Raw genomic sequence first — 25,023 nt, 5'->3', positions numbered from 1 at the left:
AATTATTTCCTGCTTCTGCTGACATCCAAAAGCTTACATAGACCAAACACAGCAGAAAAACACAGAAAGGAGATGCCTAAAAGGAGAAAGAACAGTGGCAGAACATGCTGGAAATTCACCTGAACTACCCGAACCAAGCTCTCAGGATACTTCTCAAAGACTGCTGAGAAGGCTTCCACCGGCAACCGCAGCACTGTGGAGTCTTCAGCTACCCGTGCAGACACTGTCCGATATGGCCGTTGATGACCCTGTTGGACACCCCCGCCCCCAGAGAGATTTAAGTGCTATAACTAGTTTTTTCTGATCCACTAGTTACATGTACAGCATGTAAAAAGAGAGCTGTGTTAGTGTATGGTAGCAAAAATTCACAAGGAATCCAGAAGCCCCTTTTCCAACTAATAAATCTTATTAAATGAGTTATATTTTATATTCATGAGGTTTGGCTCACTTCATTAAATCCATATAGTGACTTGATAGAATTTTTTTAAAACCCAGATTGATAAAGTAGTTATAGCTATTTCACATGTAACCCACGTCCCTATAACCAACCTATTTTCCTCTTTCCCCTTACATCATCCCAATTTAAATCTGATTTAAAATGTACTCTATTAGAATATAAGATGCAGCTCACAAAAGCTTATCCCTTTAAATAACATTTGTTAGTCAGAAGAGGGACTACTAGGGTTCTCTGATTATTTACTTTTCATTAGTTTTATGGAGTGATTTGACCAATACTTGGAGGATTCAGCAGTAAATCAAGCTTTATCTTGTGTGTCTGAGAAGGTAGAAGCAGAGGATTGGGTCAAGAGGTATCCTACTATTAGTAGGAGAGGCTAAGTGTATATGATCAGAGGGAATAGGTGTTGTAGTTATAGAAGGAAAAACATTCATCAGGTTCACATTTTAAAGTCTGTTTTTCACATTGCAAAAGAATGTGCACATGAATTAAAGCTCTCTGAAAATTTGTGAAGCAGTTGACAAATTAAGTATGTGTGTATTAGGGGAAAGTACCCATACACAAAACACGTTATGCAGTAGAAAAATATTTTCCTATATTTATATAGGAAAACACACTTTTTTGTATGAACTTTAAAACAACATTAAAAAGGCAGAAGTAGAACAAATTAAAATGAAAAAGAAAATGAGATCAACAGCTTAAGCAATTATGAGAATGGTGGTTCTAAATAGACAGTACTTACCGTGATGACATCCAGGATGCTGAGAAGACTGTGCACACTGTCCCCTGGGAACACCTCCTTCACAAGAGTCTCTTTCCCATCCTGAATTACATAGACACACAAATAGCTGTGAGAAGCTAGCCATGGTTCTTTCCCTTATCTGGCGTTTAAATAAAGGTTTCTGAGTAAATTCAGGGAGACATGAAAGGAGCCTCTCCAATGACTGCATTGCTTTTGACAAGCGGGATGTCCCTGGACAAATCAGCAAATCCTTTCACTCCAGAAGCACCCTTTGGTTAATTTTGGTTAGTTTTATATAGATGATTCTGACATAAATACAGACAAATAAATGGAAATGAATGCGAGAAGTCATCTTGTAAGCAATATTCATTTCAGCAGCTCTCACTGGAAGAAACACTAGGCCAGATCAGCCTTGTGGCTGGCATAGCAGATCACTACATACTGCAACCCTTTCAAGATTTGCGCCTCTCTTCCTCCTACCTGTTCAGATAGAAACAGCTCCAATTTTCCATCCTGGACCACATAAATGCTGGTATCAGGCTGACCTGGGCGAAAGACATATTCACCTTGCTGGCATTGTTGAAAGGTCATATGTTTACACAATTCCAGGAATAAGGGTTTCTCAAAGTGGCCTAGCACCCTATAGGGAAATATCAGGGCACAATTACAACAATAATCCCACCATAGTAAACACTAAACTCTATCAACCACACAAACCCAATTTGCTTCTTGGGGACAGTGGACTAGGCTCTCTAGACTGGGCACAAAACCCAGAAGACTAACCACAATAAGGGAGGTGCATGTAATCATGCACCATTAAAACAGGGGTAGTCTTTTTAAATGTTGTATTTTACTGGAAGCAGTGTTGGAGACCATTTGATAGAAAGGTAGTACATAAAGCTTTGAAGGAAACATAACTGATAAAAGGCCAAATAAAAGTATTACAAATTGTTTCAGTCTTGTCCATAAAACTGGGCAAACTCAATCGTGGAACTAATTCCCAAAGCAATCCTTTTCAAGTTTAAGATGTATTTGAGATTCATAGTGATGGCACATTTATATTCCTCCTTTTTCTTTCATTTTCTTCTTCTTTTCCTTATGCCAAGAAAACTAATTCTAGAAAATATGGTTAATTTACTTTGGAATTAAATATTAATGAAACTTAGCTTCAAACCTAATCTTGAAAATCTGCCAGTGAAAGCTCAAAAGCCACATGGCCTTAAGAGCTGCACATTTTATCTGACTTATTGAGGGCCACCTTCTAAAAGTAGGTGGCACTGGAACTCTTTGGGAAAGGGAGTGGAAGTTTTAAGGATGAAATGGGTGCCTCATGAAGGTTCTGTTCATCAGCAAACCTAATTGCAACTTTCATCTAGAAAGAAAAACTTCTGGCCATTTGTTTTTGCCAAGAGTACACTTTACTGAAGCTCCACCATCACCACCACCCCCGTAAATGTCCAATCAGGTGCTTGTACATTGCTTAGGAAATAGGTACTTGGTTCCCAGCTCTGCATATCAATAGTTGACCTTGGTTGGCTGAAGCTTCTGACAAAGCTTAGCTGGGCTTCCATCTCTCACTTCTTCTTTCCCTCTCCTTCCCCACTCATTGCTAATGTCCGGCTGTCAGCTCAAGAAGCTTGGATAGGAGAGATGCAGCCATGACAACTGATTAATCAATCAATTATCAAGAATCAATTATTCTCCAAGCAAGGAGTCAGAAGATACCTACAATTCTTTTAATATGTCAAGAGTTCTTCACTCAGTGCTCCCCATCCATGCATTTTTCGGCCATGCATTTTTTAGAACTACAAAATATTAACTTTAAAAAACCCCACTCTGTCCTTGGGATCTCCAGGCAATAGGAGAAATAACACAAAAATGATGAGTAAATAACAGCAACCTCACTACATGCTTTGAAATACTACAGTTACTTTATGGAAAGGGCTAATTTAGCAATACCAATTTGGCCAACATGGGAAATTGTGTTTTTCTAATTGACCCTTTCTCAAGATACTCTAAAGAAATGTTAAGATTACAAAGAATAGTGTTATAACACATCTGGAAGACATCAAACCAGATTGCTTTGCACAGTGCCAGCTACTGCCAAGGCACTTCAGTTTCCAATAACTTCCATGCAAGCCTCAACCTCAGCTAGTATGAGACTAGCATATACATACCGCACATTCTTTAACATGTAGAGCACTTCAGAGGGGAGATGAGAGTTGGCCACATCAAACTCTGTAAGATCAGCCTCCAGAACAGATGGCGGTGGTTCCTTCAGCTGAAGGGTTGGCAGCTCCTTCTTGATACGCAGGATTCTGAGCACAAGAAGAAAAACCTGAGATTTCTTCAGACAGTCAATTAGCCAGTTCCCTCTTGCAAGAGAAGAGAGACCACAATAGCAATAGCACTTTGACAGGGGTGGATTCTGGCTGCTGCTACTGCTGGTTTGCTCTGGGAAGCGCTGTGCGTGCTACACACACACACGCAGTACTAAAAAAATGTTCTACGCATACGCAAAAGCAAAAAACAAGGTGATGCTGCCCATGGCACTGCCGAGAGAATTGGTTCAGGGGCGTGGCAGGACGAGTTACTACCTACGCAGCCCAACCAGGAACTTACTTCTGCACTTAGACTTATATACTGTTTCACAGTGCTTTACAGCCCTCTCTAAGTGGTTTACAGAGTCAACATATTGCTCCCAACAATTTGGGTTCTCATTTTATCGACCTCAGAAGGATAGAAGGCTGAGTCAACCTTGAGCCTGATGGGATTCAAATTGCCAAATTGTTCTGCACTCTAACCACTGTGCCACTATCGCTCACAAGCCACTACTCCCTCCATCCCTCTCCCAAGCAACCAAAAAAATGATACAAGGATCTTCTTTCCATGTTGGCCCGAGCTCTATGACACTGTACCAGGTTTTCAGCAGGACGCCTAAGTTTACAAATAGCATATCTTATATTACTAGTATGAAGGTGGCATCCAGCTACCACAAAGAACTTGAGTAATTTACCTACTGCACTTCCACATTCCTAGTCTCCTTTAGCTACCACTCTTTTTTCTTTCCCCAACACTCATGTTTGGCCCTCAATGTTGTATTTCTTCCTAACTGGGAGAACAAAAAGTGATTCAGAGGAATATCCAGGAACAGCCTACCCTGACCATATACATTTATTTATTTGTATTAGGTTGGAGAAGTGAAAAATAGTTTCCTTTGAAATATTAATAAGGCGGCACAGGAATAATTGTTTATTTTCTTAACTGGGAATCTGGCATAGTTTTGAAACACTGGGAGCCTGATAAATATCATTAAATCTTCCTATTGTACATATTATTTCAGGAGGCTGGTTCCCTTGGAAGTGCTCCAGCATTTCTTAGAAGATTTAAGGATGTTACATCCTGCATCTGTCCTAGATTGACTCAATTCCAATGTTTCTTCTTCTGGACAAAACCTGAACATCATGGTTCTAGATCTCCAAAATTCCATCAGCTTGTTGGGAGACACCCCTTCACTCAGTCAAACACTCTCCTCTTTCTGGCTTGTCTGCTCACTTTTTGGCAATATTTAGCATCTTGAGCTTCTTTTTCATGCGTGGCCGTGAAGCAGACATGGAAGTGTCTACAAGGGAGGATGTAGATTGAGAAACCTGCCAAAAAAATTGATAACAAAGAGATGATTTTTCCTGCAAATCTTGTTATGTCTAGTGATACTAGTCAATAAATTCTAAGATCATCTTTCAAGAACTGTCCAAATATGGGTTCATCTTCAAGAATAGTTTCCTGAGAAATACAGAACTATTCTTCCTTTTTGAAGGTAATTTAGCAGCTATAAGATAAGCATCAATGGTGAAAAGATCGTCCTTGTCCAGGATTAAATAAGGATATTTTTTCTAAACCATCAAAAGAATAATGCAATGATGTCCAATTTCAAATTCCAAGGAGCCTGATATATAAAATTTGCTCCCAAGAGCAAAGAGCTCCCATCATGCAGTGTGTCCTTCAAAGTAGTTGGGCATATCATTTACATGCTCATTTTTGGTGCCCTGATTTTTTATTACCTTACGCATAATCTTCCTTCCATAAAACAAAACTTTATCCCGTTTGCGAAATCGATATTTTGGTTGCTCTGGAGCCTGAACCTCTGTAGGGAAGCAAAAAAAGAGACTAGGAATCCAGCAGGATAGGACCAAATTAAACCAAATAAAAAATATTGTGTGGCTTCTCTTCACCATCAAGAGAACTTACTTTGAAGATGAAATCGATGGATCAATATCAGTACCAAAGCAGAAACAAACAGTACTGAAAGCCCAGCTCCTATCACAACTCCCAACACCTGTGGAGAAAAATTGGTTTCCAATTGATAGGAAGCATATGGTTATCAAAAACATTTCAGACAACAGTTTTATTAGAGAGACATTCAGGGTGCTTCCATCATTCTTGTTAGGGATGTAACCCTAGGCTTGGTTTTGCAATGTATATAAGCTATGATTACTTTACTGTTGCTTTAAATGCTTAAGAGGTGTAATTGGTTTGTTACCTCATGCAGCTATAAGAGGGAGCCAGAATGGCTGTTTTCTCTCTGTTTTGTTAGAAGCTGGTTGGTGTATTTTGAGATATTGTGGTTTGCTACTGTTTAGTTATATTTTGTGTACTAGACTGACTATATTGATAACTGAATTACTGAACCGTGTATGACTTGGACTGTTAACCGGACTCTGAATACTTCTATATTTCTACATAGTAAACTACTATATTTTTATACTATTCAGTGTCTCTGTAAGCTGGTTTGTGCGTGTTCTACCATATCACTCTCATTACGCTTCTCTGCATACTCGCTCTTCTAACGGGGAGCTTAATTACTTAACACTGGTTATGGGCCCAGAGTGTACCAGACATAACTAAAAAGAGAGTTGGTGTTGATACGTAATACAGTATACAAATAGCTGTTTAGTTTATAAGTGTTTACTATATGGAGAAGATGGCACACACACCATCAGCAAATTTATCACTGATAACCCGGTTGGATGGAACAAACTATGTTTCCTGGTCGATGAAGTGCAGCTTACTTCTGCGTAATGATGGATTGTGGGATGCTGTACAGAATCCACCGGATGTGACTTCTTGGGATCCAGATAACGAGGATGATGCCAAGAAGATAGCAGAGTTTCAAAGATGCAACAAACGAGCATTGTGTATAATTGGTTTAACGTTGACTGACCAACAGTTAGTTCATATTCGTGAGGAGAATTCTGCAGCAAGATGTTGGGAGAATTTGAAGAAGATATATGTACATGACACTGTAGGTGCACATATACTTCTTATCCGAAAACTGTTTAGGGCACGTCTTCTGAAGGGTGAAGATATGTTAGCTCATTTAAACTTTATGAAAAGAGTTTTCCAAGAGCTACATGAAAAAGAACTTATTTTCTCAGAGTTACATCAAATTTACATCATTCTGTCATCACTGGATGAGTGTTATGATGATTTCGTATCGTCCCTCGAGGTCCTAACCCGAAATGTACTAACATTGACTGACATAACTGCATGCCTGTTGGAAGAGTCCAGAAGAAGGTTGGAAATAGAGCAACTGAGAGAGAAACCACCACAACATGAAGAGTCACATTCAACTGCCTATACTGTTAGAAAATGTTTTTCTTGTGGGGCAAAGGGGCATGTAGCTGTACAGAATGTAGCATTCTGTAAAAATGCTAAACAACGGAATACTAGAAAAGCTAAGAAAAATGATAATGTCAATTTAGGTACCGTATTTATTGGCGTATAACACGCACTTTTCCCCCAAAAAAATAGGGGGCAAATGATGTATGCGTGTTATACGCCAATACTGTTTTTACAGTAGCCTGAGGCTGCCTCAGCCTCAAGCACACGTGACCCCATTACCCCGCCTTCCTGAGCGCGCTTCGCCGGTTCGCGTTCTGCGATTCCCAACAGCAGCAGCTTTTCTGTGTGCCTGGCGTTTGAAACATCCGGCTATCTATCTAAATGCCAGGCACACAGAAAAGCAGCTGCTGTTGGGGTGAAGCGCTCCGCGATCCTTTTCTGTGTGCCTCGCGTTTAGATAGATAGCTGGATGTTTTAAACGCCAGGCACACAGAAAAGGAACGCGGAGCGCTTCGCCCCAAAAGCAGCTGCTTTTCTGTGTGCCTGGCGTTTAGATAGATAGCCGGATGTTTTAAACGCCAGGCGCACAGAAAAGCAGCTGCTTTTGGGGCGAAGCGCTCCGCTATCCTTTTCTGTGTGTCTGGCGTTTAAAACATCCGGCTATCTATCTAAATGCCAGGCACACAGAAAAGCAGCTGCTTTTGGGGCGAAGCGCTCCGCGATCCTTTTCTGTGTGCCTGGCGTTTAAAACATCTGGCTATCTATCTAAACGCCAGGCACACAGAAAAGCAGCTGCTGTTGGGGCGAAGCGCTCCGTGATCCTTTTCTGTGTGCCTGGCGTTTAGATAGATAGCCGGATGTCCTAAACGCCAGATGCACAGAAAAGGATCACGGAGCGCTACTCAGCGGGGTGTGGGCGAGAGGAGGAGAGAATCGATGAGCCGTCTCTCCTCTCCCCGACACCCGACTAAAATGCTTTCTTTCGCCCGCGGAAGAGCTCGGGTGGGCGAAAGGAAGCGCTTTAGACAGCGGGGTGTGGGTGAGAGGAGGAGAGAATGGATGAGCCATCTCTCCTCTCCCCGGACTCCCGACTAAAAGTTAATAAAAAAAAGTTCTGAGCTACCCTTATTTTGCTTCAAAGTTCTTTATTTGAAATTTAAATTTTTTTCCTGAAATTTCCCTCTTAAAATGAAGGTGCGTGTTATACGCCTGTGCGTGTTATACGCCGATAAATACGGTATGTCTTCTTTAACTATCTCTAGAAATGCATCAATAAGCCATGATTCATGGGTTGTTGATAGTGGAGCATCACAGTGCATTACTAGAAATAAGAATTGTTTTATAAAAATGTATGCCAGCAAGCAACATGTATCTTTGGCAAATGGATGGAGGGTGAAAGCATCTGGTGAAGGTATGACAAGGTGTTCATTTGTAAATGAGCATTTATCCATGTTGTATATACCTAAACTGAAATTTAATTTATTATCAGTAAGAGCTCTAGTTAAGATTGGCTATGTAGTAACCTTTAGGGGAGATAAATGTCTCATAGAGAAAGCAGGTAAAATGGTTACTGCTAATTTAAAGAATGGTTTGTATGTAATGTCTGATGAAAGTGTAGTTAATTCTGTGTATACAAATGCTAAACAACATGATGAATGCATACATCTGCTACATAGGTGTATGGGGCACATTAATTTCAAAACGCTGCAACAAACTGTAAAGTTGCCAGAGGGAATAAAATTAAAACCTTGCAGTAAGTATTTGGATTGTAATGTATGTAGTAAGGAAAAGAGCAGGGTTACTCCAGCAAACAGATATAATGGGTTTAAAAGAAGGAACTTTTAGAAGTTGTTTTTGCTGATCTAATTGGACCTATAAAACCCAGTTTGGGAGGTGCCTGTTATGTTTTGAATATCATGGATCATTATTCAAGATATGGTTTCTGCTACTTAATGAAAGATAAGATGGAAACATTTCAACAATTTTTTAATTGGCTGAGATTTGCGAAAAGAAAGATAAAAGCCAAGGTTATTACTGTAGTTATTGATAATGGGACGGAGTTTACCAATTATAAGTTCCAAACCATGTTAAAAACAGCTGGTATTGAGCATAAATGTTCTGCTCCTTATAGACCTCAACATAATTCGTTTGTAGAACAAAGAGGGCAAACGTTACACGCTATGACTAGAACCATGTTAGCCGATTCAGGATTGCCTGAAACATTATGGGGTGAAACCATGATGTGTGCTAATCATTTACTGAACAACGTTGTAAATGCTTCTACTGGAGAGGTACCATTTACTCGTTGGCATGGTAGGAAACCTGATTTGACCTACTTGCACACGTTTGGAGTTCCTGCATGCGTGCATATTCCTGCACATATTAGATTAAAGGGACAAACTCGTGCAAGGCAGTTAATATTTGTAGGTTATGACTCAAATCATAGATCTTATAGGTTCTGGGAACGTGGGACAATTAAGATCTATCACAGTGCTAATGCGAAGTTTTTAGAGCATATTGGTTGGAACAAACTAGAAAATAATGATGAGGTAGTAATTGAAACCCAAGTAGACCAAAATAATGTATCAGGAATACCAGAAACGTGTGATGTAGGGAAAGAGTCTACTCAGGAGGAGGAAGTGATAAAGCAGGAGGACATTCAGGATAGTCCACCTATAAGCCCTGAGTTACCCAGAAGATCAACCCGTGTAACACGGCCATCTGATAGATATCAGGCCTCTGTTGCATGCCAAGTAGATAAAGTTCCTGCAACGTATAATGAACTGTTCTGACCCCCTCCTCTTGTATACCAAGACACTCCGACACAAAGTCTCTTCAAAGATGTTTATTGACATACAGGTTCCACCTTGGCAGCAATCCAGCCTGCCAAGGTCAAGATAGCACTCTGGGCAGCAATCCAGCTACAGCGACACCCCTTGGCAGCAATCCAGCTACCAAGTTCCAGATAATCACTTTAGCAGCCAAGGTCCAGGGAACAGATTGACAGTAATCCAGGTAAAACCTTTAGCAGCAATCCAGCCTGCCAAAGTACGACACAGATCTGAGCTTCTCCAACTCCAATGATCAGTTGATTCCTGCAAAGGGTGTGTCCACAAGCAGTCCCTTTATAGTCTGGAGAGGAGTCTAATGATCAGCAGCTGAGAGCCATTACCTCCGGTAATTGCTCAATTGCTCCTTACGCCGGGTAGCACGTCGGTAACGAGCATCTAATAGCTCACTGCTGTCTGACTCACTGTCCTGTGACTCCTCTCCACTGCTCCAAGGCATGACATCAGGAGCCCCCTTCCTTTGGCTTTCACCACTGCTCCATGCCTCAGGCGCCCCCTGGTGGCCAACCAGCCTCTCTGCGCCCTGCTCAGCGTCGGAACCCTGTCCAGGGTCCCCCACCTCCTCTTGAGCCGACTCAGAGGACACCTCGCTGTCGGAGTCTGGTGGCAGCGGCACCGGCACCGGCTGGGCCACAACAATGAACTATCAATGTATCCTAGAGAGGAGCAAATAGTTTGGAAAGCAGCAATGAATAGAGAACTGAAATCTTTACACGATCTGGAGGTATATGAAAATGTGAGATTACCACCAGGTGAAAAGGTGATAGGGTGTAAATGGATTTATAAGATTAAATCAAGAGTAGATGGGGCAGTTACCCATAAAGCTAGATTGGTAGCACAAGGTTTCAACCAGTCAGCAACTGATTATGATGAAGTGTTTGCACCAAGTTTAAAAGCCATAACATTGCGTGCATCATTAGTTTGGGCAGCTAAGCATGGATATGTAATAAATCACTTAGATGTTGAAACAGCATATCTTCATGCATCGATGCAACACACTATTTATTTAAAGAAACCTGAAGGATTAAACACTGATTGCAACACTGATTGTTGGAAATTAAAAAAAGAGCCTGTATGGTTTAAAACAGTCAGGCTACGAGTGGAATCAATGCATAGTGAAGGAATTAGCAAGGATAGGGTTTAAAGCTGGATTAGCTGATCCTTGTTTATTTAAGCAAGAAAGTGATGGTATGACTTCATTATTGTTATTGTTTACAGACGATATAGCATTGATTACTAAAACAGAGCAGAAAGCCATTGAAATTATTGCACTGTTAAAAAAGAGGTTTAAAACAAAACATCTTGGTGAAATAAAGAAATATCTTGGATTGAAGATAGATAAGACTAGGGGAGGATATAAAATATCACAGGCTGATAAGATCAATCAGTTACTTAGAAATTACAAGATGGAACTGTGTAAGTCTGCTAAAACTCCTATGAGTCAGGAATTTAGCAATGATGATAACAAAAGCCCAGTGTTTGATAAGAATATTTATCAATCCCAAATTGATAGTTTATTTTATCTAAACAATTGGTCTAGACCAGATATTTCATATAGCGTTAATCAATTGGCAAGGTTTAATGCCGAACCCACTGAACGGCATTGGCAAGCAGCAAAACGTGTATTAAGGTATTTGAAACAGACAATACACTATACATTATACTTAGAGCCTAAGGATGAGCTGATATTAACCGCTTACGCTGATGCAAGGTTTGCAATTGAAGTTTCCACGCGTACATCTACATCAGGTATCGTGATATTCTTAGGAAAGGCATTGGTTGGATGGCAGTCTATCCGTCAGAAGCATATAAGTTTGTCTACAATGGAGGCTGAATTTTCATGTTTATCTTTGTTATGTACCGATTTAATTTGTTATAAGGAACTGCTGATAGATATGGGAATTACTGTTCATGAGCCTATTGTTGCATACGAGGACAACCAAGCAGCGATCCAGACGGCAACAAATATTGCTGTAAAGACAAAGTCAAAGCATACTGACTTAAGATATATGAATGTACGGCAAAGTGTTAGTTGTAAAATGATTAAACTAGAATATTGTATATCTGAAGAGAATGTTGCTGATCATTTTACCAAAGCACAAGGTACGGTCAAACATAAACAATGTTGTGATGTTTATGGATTGAGAATGTGAAGTGTTGTGTAAATACATTGACAACCCAAGAGGGGAGAGTGTTAGGGATGTAACCCTAGGCTTGGTTTGGCAATGTATATAAGCTATGATTACTTTACTGTTGCTTTAAATGCTTAAGAGGTGTAATTGGTTTGTTACCTCATGCAGCTATAAGAGGGAGCCAGAATGGCTGTTTTCTCTCTGTTTTGTTAGAAGCTGGTTGGTGTATTTTGAGGTATTGTGGTTTGCTACTGTTTAGCTATATTTTGTGTACTAGACTGACTATATTGATAACTGAATTACTGAACCGTGTATGACTTGGACTGTTAACCGGACTCTGAATACTTCTATATTTCTACATAGTAAACTATTATATTTTTATACTATTCAGTGTCTCTGTATGCTGGTTTGTGCGTGTTCTACCATATCACTCTCATTACGCTTCTCTGCATACTCGCTCTTCTAACGGGGAGCTTAATTACTTAACAATTCTTTGTGGAGACAAGATGAAGAGACTGTTATTCTGGGCCTACTCATAACAGATTCCAACTTTCTGAAGCCATCAGGATTTGAATTTATATTTTACTGACCAAAAGATTGCAAAGAGGATTTTTGACGCAGACTAATTAGAATGGGCCATGGGGCAAATTGCTTCTAGTCATTGAACAATTTGGAGGATGCATTCCAAAAGAATTCAATTGTTTGACATATACAGTGGTCCCAAAGATACAAAAGTTCCAATCCAGGATAGCAAATTTAGTTGTATCTGATGCCTGCACAGGAGCAAATATAAGCTCAGAATCTGTGTTTGAAAATCAGTGCACAACTAATTGCAAAGAATGGAGCTCACCCACCTTGAACTATCATGCCATTCTGTTGTCTGGTTAGAAATATATCTCCCTTTCAAGTAATAGCAACGGATGAAAAAAGACTGGCTCGGCTTATCCGAAGGGTTTTAAACTAAATCTGATAACTAATCTTTGGGATTTTTAGGACCTAAGCCCCAAGCATAAACTCCAAGATAACCAATCAAACAAGGATGTAGAAATTGATGGGAAGGAAGAAAAACTTAGATACCAACTTGGGGGTATAGGAAGCATACCCATACCACAGGTATAAAGGATTCAGATGCCTATATATACGTGCTAAAGGTTTGGGGAACAAACGAGGGCAGTTATGATATAGTTGTCATTACCAAAACTTGGTGGGATGAAACTCATGACTCATGACTGATGGAAGGATACAAAATATTCAAAAGAAACAGACACAACAAAAGAGGAGGTGGAGTTGCATTATATGTAAGAGATCACTACATCTCTTCAGAAATGCACAAAACCAAGAATGAAAACCTCCTAAAATGCACATGGGTCAATATAAAAGGAAAAAGGAATGTCATTGCCATTGCTGTAGGTGTATACTACAGGCCACTTAACCAAGCACAAGAAATAGATGAACTTTTTGCTGATCAGCTAGCAAATGTATGTAGGAAACACACCACAGTAGTAATGGGGAATTTTAACTACCCTGACATTTTGCAAAAATGCTGTTTTGCAGTTTTGCAAAAAATGGGCCATTTTTTGCTTGTTTTTGCCCCCCCGCACCTCCCTAGGAGCACTCTACAAACCTCCTAAAGGCTATTCATGCCCTTTTTTTGGAAAAAAATGGGTTGTTTTTGGGAGGTCTGCAGAGTGCAAAAACTTTTTTTTAAAAATTGCCTCTTTAAAATCTTGGTGCGTTTATATTCCAGTGCATCTTATACTCTGAAAAATAAGGTAAATAAATAAATAAACTTAGGGCTTGGGAAGGATTCCTTGAAAAATATGATTATAAAAGCCCAGTCCAGCACAATGCCACTAGAAAAGAAAATTAAGAAATCCAAGAAGAAACCAGCATACTTATACCAAGTTCTCTCTAATAAACTGAAAGACAAAAGGTAAATACAAAAAATGGAAAGAGGGACACATAACTAAGGCAGAATACCAATAGCCCAAATTTGCAAAGATGAAGTCAGGAAAGTGAAGGCTCTGAATGAAGTAAGACTTGCAACTAATGTCAAAAATAATTTTAAAAAAGCAAGAAAAAAAGTCAAGGAAACAAATTAGTCCACTTTTGAGAGAAGATGGAAGGAAGTAATGGGTGGTAGAGAGAAAGCAGAACTGCCTAATTCATTTTTTACATCTGTCTTCCCACAAAACAAATTCTATATTCTATAACCCAACCTACCAAAATCATAATTCTAAGCACAGATCAGAAATGCACATTTAAATAAGCAAGAAAATGGTAAGATAACACCTGTCCACAGTTCAAATCACCGGAACCTAATGGATGATATTCCAGAGTTTGGAAGGACCTGGCAGATGTGATCTTAGATTGAAGCATATCTTTCAATGATCCTACAGCACCAGATACTATCAGAGGACTGGGAAAGAGCTTGATCAGTTCCCATCTTCAAAAAAGGAAAAAAAGCAGATCCAGGAAGCTATAGACCAATCAGCGTGACATTAATACCTGAGAAGACCCTGGAAAAGATAATCAAGCAACAGATTTGAAAATACCTAGAAGAAAGCAAAATTATAACCAATGGCCAAAATGGGTTTGTCAAAAACAGATCATGCCAAACAAATGCCAAACAAATGTTATTTTATTATTTGACAAAGTGACTAAATTATGGACCAGAAAAATGCTGTGGATCTAGTATATTTGAATTTCATTTGACAAAGTAGATCATAACCCTATTCTTAATAAGATAGAAAAATGTGGGATAGACAGCATCACCACCAAATGGATTTGTAACTGGATAATAAACCAGACTCAACTTGTAGTCCTCAGTGGAACTATATCTACACAGAGGAAAGTAAGCAGTGTAGGGTGCCACAGGGTTTTGTCTTAGGCCCAGTATTCTTCAATATCTTCATAAATGATTTAGGTGAGGGAATAGAGGGGGATTCACCAAATGTGCAGATTACACTAAACTGGCAGGAATAGCAAACACTTCAGAAGATGTGAAGCAGCCAAAAAAGCCGATGCAATCCTAGGTTGTAATAACAGAGGAATAGAATCAAGATCATATGAAGTATTCATACTGCTTTATAAAGTCTTACAAAGAATACTGCATCCAGTTTTGGTCACCACATTATAAAAAAGATGTTAAAACTTTGGAAAGAGTTCAAAAAAGAGCAGCAAAAAGGACTAGGGGTATGGAGGCTAAAACATATGAAGAACAGTTGCAGGAATTAAGTATGTCTAGTGAAATGAAAAAAAGGACTAGGGGCGACATAATAGCAGTGTTCCAATATTTGAGGGGCTGCCGCAAAGAAGAGGGGATCTACCTATTTTCCATAGCACCAGAAGGCAAGACAAGAAAAAAAAGGATGGAATCTAATCATTTAGAACAGGGGTGTCAAACTCAAGGCCCGCAGGCTGAATTTGGCCTGCGTGGTGCTTACATTTGGCCTGCAAGGCTGGCCTGGAAATATCAAAGGACAGCCCCCCCCCCCATGGCCCGTTTTTGGCCTCCCCGGTCTCCTAGAGCACCCTGATGGCTGAAAACAGGCCGTGCGAAGATCCTGTGTGGCCTGTTTTTGGAAAAGAAGGCCGTGCGGGGGCTCCACGAGACCTCCGCGCGGCCCATTTTTGGCTGGTAAAGTGCTGCAGGAGGACTGGATTGGACTGGATTACAATTATGTGGCCTCAATAAATGCCTGATCAGAATAGAAAACAAGCAACATCCTATGTTAATACTGCAGTTTAATGCCGGATTTTACATACTGTAGGTCCATTTAATCTACAATTAACTATCTATAATTGACAGCCATTTCTATTTATTATCCTGGAAATTTACCTCTGCTAAGATCTTTATTATCATGTTATTTATCCTATTGTATTTTTATTATTAGTTGAATAATAAATATGCAATAGTATAAATAGCTTTTCTGCCTGGAAAAGCAATTTACTATTAAACAATGGGGTATAAATTTAGAAATATGTTGAATATGAAGTATGAAGAATAAGTAATAAATGTTTCCAGTAATATATGGTAGAAGAGATAGGAAAATGGTTCTAGTAAAGAACTGTGGAAAGAAAAAAGAGAAGGGAAAAATGCATCTTGAGCCTGTGTCAAACACTCACCATGGCCCCACACACCCCAACCATGCCCACCACACACACCCAGCCACACCCACACAGTGGCCCTCCGAGGTCAAACACAACCTGGATGCGGTCCTCAATTAAATTGAGTACTATCAGTAGCTGGACTGGAGTGAAGAGAAAGCCTTGACTTGAAAGATTATAATGAACTTGCTTGAAATTTAACAAAAAAGCCTCGGATGTTATAGTGGTAGTGTTTATAAGTTGGAAGAATGGCACAATATGAAAAAGAAACATTAATACTGCAAATGATTATGCTAGAAATTCAAAAAATACTAGTAACGAGAGAACATTGGAAGAGAATGGAGAATATAGAACACAGAACAGGAAAAATAGATGGAAAAATTGAGGATACTTATCAAACGATGATGAGATTTGAGGACAGAGTTCTAAAAATTGAAGAAAAAGATGAACAGAGATAAGAAAATTGTTGATATTGACAGTAAACAGAGCGTGTTTGGAAATGGCAAGAGTGGAATATGGAAAAGGGAGATTGATGGATTGGAACTCTATCTCAGACCTCAAAATATAGAAGAAAAGGGAGAAAATCTGACAGAAGTAATGAGAGAAATTTCGGCCGAAGCATTGGTGATAACCAAAGGAAAGCTGATGGAAGGAACATATGGAGGGTTTCGAGCCTTTACAAGATATTCAATGAGCAACAGGTTGCTAAGAGAAGTCTATATAAGACTTACCAAGAAAGCACTCAGAACACTAATACTACAAATGGCGAGATATAAGATTGCACTACTACTGGAAGGATACAGGATGATGTAATGAAAGGTCACAATAAAAATTAACTAAATTTAGTTAAATTTAGAGTATTATGTATAAAATGGAGTGATAATAGTTATAGTCAAATAAATGAATAACAATGATAATAATGCATATATATACACCAGATTGATAATATGAAATTTTATACAAATTGTAAGTGAGGACTATGGAGAGGATGTTTAAAAATCTTGTTATTAAATATAAACACTTTTTATACAGAATATGGTATAAAGATGCAATTGTCAGGCCTGTAGTTATGTTCTTTTTAGGATCTTTGGCCTGCCACACTTTCTTTGGCAAGAGGACGGAGGGGGCTGGGAAAGACTTTTCTACACCCAGTTAGAAGATGGAAGGAATGAAAGCTTTTGGGGTGATAAGAAGCTGAGTGCCGGAACTTCAAAGGCAATGGAATGCTGCTTCCAGTTTTATTTATTTATTTATTTTTTATTAATTCAATTTATAGGCCGCACCCTCTCCACAAAGGGACTCGGGGCGGCGTACAACTCAATATACAAATAAATGACAAGGAGGAGGTAATCAAAACATTGTACAATTCATAAATAAATAATCATAAGTTAAAAACAACACAATAAAATTTAAAACAATTAAAATACCCAAAAAAATCAGTTAGTTTAGATTTAAAATTGTCCAGGGGGGATTAGAAAACTAGGTTCCATTCCTCGTGGGGGCCAATTAAATGCCACCATTGTTGTCAACTTGGCCACAGAGCATCAGAGTGCTTGGCTCCAGCCCCAAAGCCACAAACGTGTGCACCAACCACCACGGCGGTAAAGAGAGGGTCCCAGATGCCACCACAGAAGAGTCATCTGGGCCAACAACCTCTGGAAGAGGATCCCCAACTTAAGGTGACGAAGTGTCCTACCAAGGGGGAGGCCTCGGAAGAGGAAAAGGGCAAACAATCTCCGGAGGAGGATCCCCAACTTAAGGTGACAAAGAGTCCAACTAAGGGGGAGGCCTCGGAGGGGGAAAAGCCTAAACGACCTCTGGAAGAGGATCCCCAACTTATGGTGACGAAGAGTCCTACCAAGGGGGAGGCCTCGGAGGAGGGAATTGCCGAAGAACAAACGTATGTACCAATTGCCACGGTGGTAAAGAGAGGGTCCCAGATGCCACCACAGAAGAGTCATCTGGGCCACCAACCTCTGGAAGAGGACCCCCAACTTAAGGTGACGAAGTGTCCTACCAAGGGGAAGGCCTCGGAAGAGGAAAAAGGCAAACAATCTCCGGAGGAGGATCCCCAACTTAAGGTGACAAAGAGTCCAACTAAGGGGGAGGCCTCGGAGGGGGAAAAGCCTAAACAACCTCTGGAAGAGGATCCCCAACTTATGGTGATGAAGAGTCCTACCAAGGGGGAGGCCTCGGAGGAGGGAATTGCCAAATAACAAGCATGTGTACCAATCGCCACGGTGGTAAAGAGAGGGCCCCAGGTGCCACCACAGAAGAGTCAGCTGGGCCAACAACCTCTGGAAGAGGATCCCCAACTTAAGGTGACAAAGAGTCCTACCAAGGGGGAGGCCTCGGAGGAGGAAAAGGGCCAGCCGTGGATGATTGAATCCAAGAGCCCAGAAGCTACAGCACCTGCAGCAGAGAGCCCTAACCGACCATGGGAAGAGGTCGCAATGGACTTCATCGTGGAACTCCCAGACAGCAGTGGGAACAGAGTAATTTGGACAGTTATTGATTTGGTTTCTAAGCAGGCACACTTCATTGCTTGCTCAGGATTTCCATCTGCAAACGAATTAGCGAAAATGTTTGTGAAACACATTTATCGCCTGCACAGAGTACCCAAGAGTATCATTTCAAACCACGGAGTCCAGTTCATATCCAAGTTCTGGAGAGAGGTCCTGAGATCCATTGGGTCCACACAAGAACTGAGCTCAGAGGTTCATCCCAGCATGAACTGCGCAGCAGAGAGAGACAATGCGGTGGTGGAACAATACATCCGGTGTTTTGTGGACTATCAACAAGACTTGCTACCCTTAGCCGAAGTAGCATATAATAATGCGGTTCACAGCAGTACAGGACTAACTCCTTTCCAGATTACCAGTGGCATGGAATTCGTTCCCATGCCTGAACTACCTAAGGAACCTCCCTCCTCCATGTCCCTGAATGAATGGCTGGAGGCACTAAAGAAGGGATGGGAGAATACGAAAAAGGCGCTAACAGATGCGGCAGAAGCCTACAAGAAGCAAGCTGATAAACATTGTTCCCTACAACCTCCCTTTCGAGTGGGGGACAAAGTTTTTGTGTCTACTAAATACGTAAGATTAAAGATGCCTAGTAAGGAATTGGGTCCAAAATTTCTAGGTCCACTCCCAATAGTGAAGATAGTTAACCCAGTTACAGTTCAACTCAGTCTACCCAGAAGTCTAGGGAAAATTGACCCAGAATTTCATTGGAGCTTGTTGAAACCAGTAATTGGGTCTAACATAAGAGCATCCACCCAAGCTCAATCTCCTCCTGTAGTGATAGAAGGGGAAACACAATCTGAGGTGGGAAAAATTGTAGACTCCAGGCTGAATAGGGGTCGCTTACAGTACTTAGTGCATTGGAAGGGTTACCCTTGGTCTGAAGCTACTTGGGTGAACAGTGGGAACCTAGAAGTGGAGAAGTTAGTAAAGCAATTCAATGGGAAGTTTCCCGAGAAGTCAAAGGGTTCCCCTGGGTGGAGAAGAGGTGGTTAATTTTGTTATGTTAACTTTTATGTTATTCTCTTTGCAGGAAATGTTTTTCTTCTGAGGAGAGGCCGCCTGTCAGGCCTGTAGTTATGTTCTTTTTAGGATCTTTGGCCTGCCACACTTTCTTATAATTTCCTATGTGTTTTAGTAGTGTAGTAGTTGGGAGGGGGGAATAGAAAGGAGTAGGATTGTGGAATGTATGTTGTCATTCTTTTATAGAAGCTCAAGGTCATCTTTTGTCTCCACACCTTGACACCTGATCGGAAGCAGAGGGGTGTAGATGCCAGCGTGGAAGATGATGATTGGAACATGTGATGGATTATGGGGTGTGGGGATAGATCATGAACTTTCAACTGGGTGGAATTCCAGGAAGAAGATCAGAGTTGGAATTCCATAGCCGTGCTAACTTGCCTGTTATGAATAAATGGGAACTTTAAGGAAGATTCTGCCTTGGACAATGATTTATTTCATACATGGTATTTAGAACGCTAACAGTAATATTATTGGATGATTTTTGGAGGAATGGCATAATATAGATTTACTTTAAATTTAGAATATTTTATATAAAAGGATGTAATCACAGTTATAGTCAAATAAATGTTGATTAATCATAATAATTGTTATATATATATATATATATATATATATATATATATATATATATATATATATATATATATATATATATATATATATATATATATATATATATATATTGGATTGATAATATGAGAATTTGTATAAATTGCAAGCGGGGACTATTGTGAGGAAGCACAAAGCTTTGTAACCAATCGACATACTGTATGTAACTGGAGGATGATTTTTATGTATTCTGTGTGTCTATGTCTGTTTTATGTTTGTTTAAAATTTAAATTTTTTTTAAAAAGAAAGAAATTGAGCTTGACATCCCTGATCTAGAATTAAGGAGAAATTTCCGAACAATGAGAACAATTAACCAATAGAATGAAATTGTGGGTGCTCCATCACTGGAGGCTTTTAAGAGACTAGACAGCCATTTGTCTGAAATGGTATATGATTTCCTGCTTCAGCAGGGTGTTCTTGTTTCCCTAGGATAAGCTATTCTCATTCTCTAATATTTATTTTATTGTATATCTGTGCATTTGGTTTTTGTTGCCTATCCATGGGACCTTACGTTTCCAACCACGGAATTGCATTTTGCTGGATAGATCCCAGTGTTCAAGTCTGTCATGGTCCTCCTGAATCATGAATCTATCATCTGAAATTTCAGCTCCCCCCCACAGCTTAGTTATCACCTGCAAATTTGATCAATCTCTATCCCCTTATCTAGATTATTTATGAAGAGGATCTAAGACAAAACCGAGGTACTGCACTAATGCTTCCCTCCATGTAGATATAGTTCTGCCGAGGACTACCTATTAAGTGAGGTTGGTCAGCCAGTAGCAAATCCATCTGGTGGTGGTATTGTCTAGCCCAGTGGTCGGCAAGCCGCGGCTCGCGAGTCACATGCGGCTCTTTACACACTTTAATGTGGCTCTTCTGTGTGCCGGGCGCCCGCTCCCCTCCCTCCTCTCGGGCACTTCAAAACAAGCGCCTCTTTCCCTTTTTTCTTTTCAACCCACAATGATTAGGGAGGATCCTGAAGTCGGGCGGGGACGAGAAGCGAGGAGGCAGAAAAAGAAACGGAGGCTAAGGAGCTTCCCCCCCGCCTCCTCCCAGCAAAAATCTAACCGGGGAGCCGGGCGGGCAGTAGCAAATTAGCCGATCACGCCGCGTGGAGGATCCTGAAGTCGGGCGGGGACGAGAAGCAAGGAGGCAGAAAAAGAAACGGAGGCTAAGGAGCTTCCCCCCCGCGCCTCCTCCCAGCAAAAATCTAACCGGGGAGCCGCGTGATCAGCTAATTTGCTACTGCCCGCCGGCTCCCTGATAAGATTTTTGCGGGGGGGGGGGAGAAGCTCCTTGGCCTCCGTCTCTTTTTCTCCCTCCTCGCTTCCTGTTGCTCCACCAATGGGGGAGCAAGGCCCGCCCAGCGCTAGGCTCTGGGCTAACACAGAGGTCTGCAAAGTTGGCTGTTTTAAGACTGGTGGACTTCAATTCTCAGAATTCTGGGAGTTGAAGTCCACCAGTCTTAAGAGCCAATTTTGCAGATCCCTGCCTGGGCTAATATGATTGATGCCCTTGGTGGACTTCAACTCTCAGAATTCTGGGAGTTGAAGTCCACAAGTCTTCAAGCTGTCAGGTTTGAAGACCCTGGGTTTTTTTTCTAAAGGGTTAGGGGTGCAAGGGTCTTGCAACTTGACAGCTTTAAGACTTGCATGCTTCAATGCCAGAGTTTCTGAGCCAACATGACTGGAGGAGGAATTCTGGGAGTTGAAGTCCACAAGTCTTAAAGCTGTCAGGTTTGAAGACCCCTTGGGGTTTTTTCCTAAAGGGTTAGGGATGCAAGGATCTTGTAACTTGACAGCTTTAAGACTTGCGTGCTTCAAATGCCAGAGTTTATTGAAACTAAAAACAGTGTACCATCCTATGTATTTTCGGTTTTAAAAATGTGGCTCTCAAAATAAATTTCAATCGTGGTTTTGGCGAGATTTGGCTCAGTTGAAAAAAAAGGTTGCCCACCACTGGTCTAGCCCATGTTTTTCTATCTTACCAGGAAGTAGGCTGAAGTCAATTTTGTCAAATGCCTTATTGAACTCTAACTAAACTATGTCCACAGCATTTCCCTTAACCACCAATTTAGTCACTTTGTCAAAGAAGACAATAAGGTTTGTCTCACATGATTGGTTTTTGAAACAGTCATGCTAGTTTCTATTAATTGTCTTGTTTGTTTGTAGGGGCTCACAAATGTGCTGCTTGACTATTTTTCCAGGATCTTCTCAGGCATTGATGTCAAGCTGATTTATCTGTAATTTCCTGGATCCACTCTCCACCACCATCCTTTTTTTTTGTAGATTGGAGCTTCTTGCCTTTGAGACCATTGCTTTCAAAATCCACATGTCCTGGAAAAACAAAAGAGTAACCCACATCAAGTAGAAGCTCATGCCCATCATCCCACTGTGTTGGCTTTAAAACCCAACAAAGGGAAATGATTTTATTATATAGCCCATGTCAATCCAGCTGCTTTGGTGTGTTTGTTTCTCTCAGTCTTAGCACTGGCAGAAAATCATGCCATCCTCAATCCTGCTTCTTTCCACCATACTGCATAGCCAGGCATTTTAAGGGCTGTGATTGGTGGCTCGCTGAGCTGAAATTCACATCTGGATATAAAAACCTTGCATTTTTGTATTTACCATTACCGTCTGGAAAAGGAAGTTATTTTATTCCATAGATGGCAGCAACCATTGCATGCGAACTGAGCTTGGGCCACTGAAAGCTTTCTCCCCCACCTCCCCCTCACCATGCTGGTCTGCAGCTGATCCTCCACAAAGAGCTTGAAGTTGGAAAGCACAACTGTCACAACCATTGCATCCTGCAGTGGAGAGAATGGAGGGAGGGAGCATGGCACAGCTTGGCACAGCTTTGAGAAACAAAGAATGGAAAAAGAAGCAAAACAAATTAGTATGCTTCATGGTATAGTTAATATCAAGGTGACTTTCCCCATCCTAGGTTTTTTGCATGTACTGAACTACAGACACCATCATTCCAAACTGTGTAGCTGTCAGCTCCGGCCACTCCAGAGGCCCGGAGCTGCCATTCAGGGGAGAAACCTGGGCCAGCTGCCAGGCCTCGTGCTTACCAGATGTAAAGTTCCCTCCTACACAAGCAGTCCAGTTGAGATATCTACAAAGCTCTTGATAACTGACTGTGAACAATCCATGATTAATTGCCATGGTTTTCGCTCTGGGTCACGAGGTGATGGGTGTGCGCACGCGAGGGGATGGATTTTATCCTAATTACCAAGTAACTATAAAAGGTGGTGGGGAACACAGGGTGGCAGCTCTGACAATTTATTCATTGCCTTAGTGCTTTGTTGGTCAGTTCGTGCACAAATGCACTATGGAAATGCGGAAAAGAAGAAAATTATACAAGACTACTACGCCAAGTTGTATGAACAAGAGAATATAAAAGAGGAAGAAGTGAAACAATACTTACAAAATGCCAAACTCCCCCAAATGATACTAGAACTATATTAGAAGATAAAATAACAATGATGGAATTAACTGAAGCCCTTAAAAGACAAAATAATGGGAAGGCCCAGGGACTGGATGGCCTTCCTGTGGAATTTTATAGAACACTAGAGGAATCCTTGGCCCTTCCCCTGCTAGAAGTTATGAACGAAGTAATGACTGAAAGCAAAATACCTAACTCATGGCTGGAAGCATACATTACATTGCTACCTAAAGAGGAGGCAGACCATATGCAAATTAAGAACTATAGACCTATTTTCTTGTTAAACTCAAAAGTTATTTGCTTCTATACTGGCAGAGAGGCTGAAAAAAATATTTTAATGGGTTTATCCACCCGGACCAAAAGAGGCAAATTAGAGATAATATAAGAACAATTTTGGATACCTTGGAATATTATGAGGCCCACCTGGAAAAGCAAATGGCTTTGATGTTCCTTGATGCACAGAACGCCTTTGATAATGTGAATTGGATATTTATGATACAACAAATGGAACAAATGAACTTTGGTAAGAATTTTATTCAAGCTATACAAACGATGTATCACAAGCAAACAGCTAAGATAATGGAGAACTGACAGATCCCATTGAAATAAAAAGAGGCACGAGACAAGGCTGTCCACTATCACCGCTACTTTTTGTCTTAACATTAGAAGTTCTAAATAGAAGGATTAGAGAAGAGGAAGAAATAAAGGGAATGACTATTAAAAAAGAAGAATACAAGTTGCAAGCATTTGCAGATGATTTAGTTTTTATTCTTGAGGAGCCACTTGAATCTGCACCTAAATTGATAGGAAAAATTGAGGAGTATGGAAAAGTTGCAGGCTTGAAAATAAATAAAGACAAAACAAAGATTTTGCCAAAAAAATATACCATTAAAACAAAAAGAAGAATTGGTGGAAATTTTGGAAATGCAAATTACAAATAGTTAAATATTTGGGTATCTCTCTAACAGCTAGATGCAGTACCCTTAAAGAAGATAATTATCTTAGATTGAAGCAACAAATTGCAACAGATCTGGTGAAATGGGAGAATCTTCAACTATCAATGATTGGGAGAATCTCAACAATTAAAATGAACATTCTACCCCAAATCCTAAACTTGTTTCAGACTATCCCAATTAGGTTGGGGAAAGACCATTTTGAAGATTTAAATAAAATGGTGTTGAAATTCATATGGCAGAGGAAAAAAGCAAGACTAAAACGTAAATTGCTGCAAGATGCCAAATCAAGAGGAGGGTTGGGCTTACCTGACTGAGAGCTGTATTATCAGGCAGCTAGTCTGATGTGGATCAAGGAATGGATAATTGCTAAGAAATGTTAGGCTTTTGAACCTAGAGAGTCACGACTTGTTGTTGGGATGGCATGCATTTTTATGGTATAAGGGAACTAAAGCACATCGTTATTTTAGAAGGCATTATATAAGAGAGGCTTTGTTATTAAATTGGGAGAAGGTTAAGAAGTTGCATTACTTAAAAATTCCAGTCTGGATATCAAC

General features: G+C 40.4%; 1 protein-coding gene across 4 annotated transcripts in view; it reads right to left on the bottom strand.

Annotated features, from left to right (window-relative positions):
- Positions 1-25,023, bottom strand: part of PNPLA6 (patatin like domain 6, lysophospholipase) — a 119,763-nt gene that overhangs the window by 72,570 nt on the left and 22,170 nt on the right. For 3 of the 4 annotated variants that reach the window (XM_081966134.1, XM_081966135.1, XM_081966137.1), the window contains exons 3-9: positions 5,448-5,535; positions 5,261-5,343; positions 4,755-4,849; positions 3,377-3,517; positions 1,680-1,839; positions 1,200-1,280; positions 120-248 (exon numbers count right to left, since the gene is read on the bottom strand). In XM_081966134.1, the coding sequence (XP_081822260.1) occupies positions 120-248; positions 1,200-1,280; positions 1,680-1,839; positions 3,377-3,517; positions 4,755-4,849; positions 5,261-5,343; positions 5,448-5,535 (777 nt within the window). Of the gene's footprint in view, positions 1-119; positions 249-1,199; positions 1,281-1,679; positions 1,840-3,376; positions 3,518-4,754; positions 4,850-5,260; positions 5,344-5,447; positions 5,536-22,245; positions 22,403-25,023 lie in introns of all 4 variants that reach the window. The other variant, XM_081966136.1, reaches the window with a different exon arrangement.

The sequence above is a fragment of the Natrix helvetica genome (assembly GCF_964273705.1).
Source record: "Natrix helvetica genome assembly, chromosome: 1".
Classification (NCBI taxonomy): domain Eukaryota; kingdom Metazoa; phylum Chordata; class Lepidosauria; order Squamata; family Natricidae; genus Natrix; species Natrix helvetica.
The sequence above is the reverse complement of the archived record's forward strand: the minus strand, read 5'-3'. Positions and strand labels throughout refer to the sequence as shown.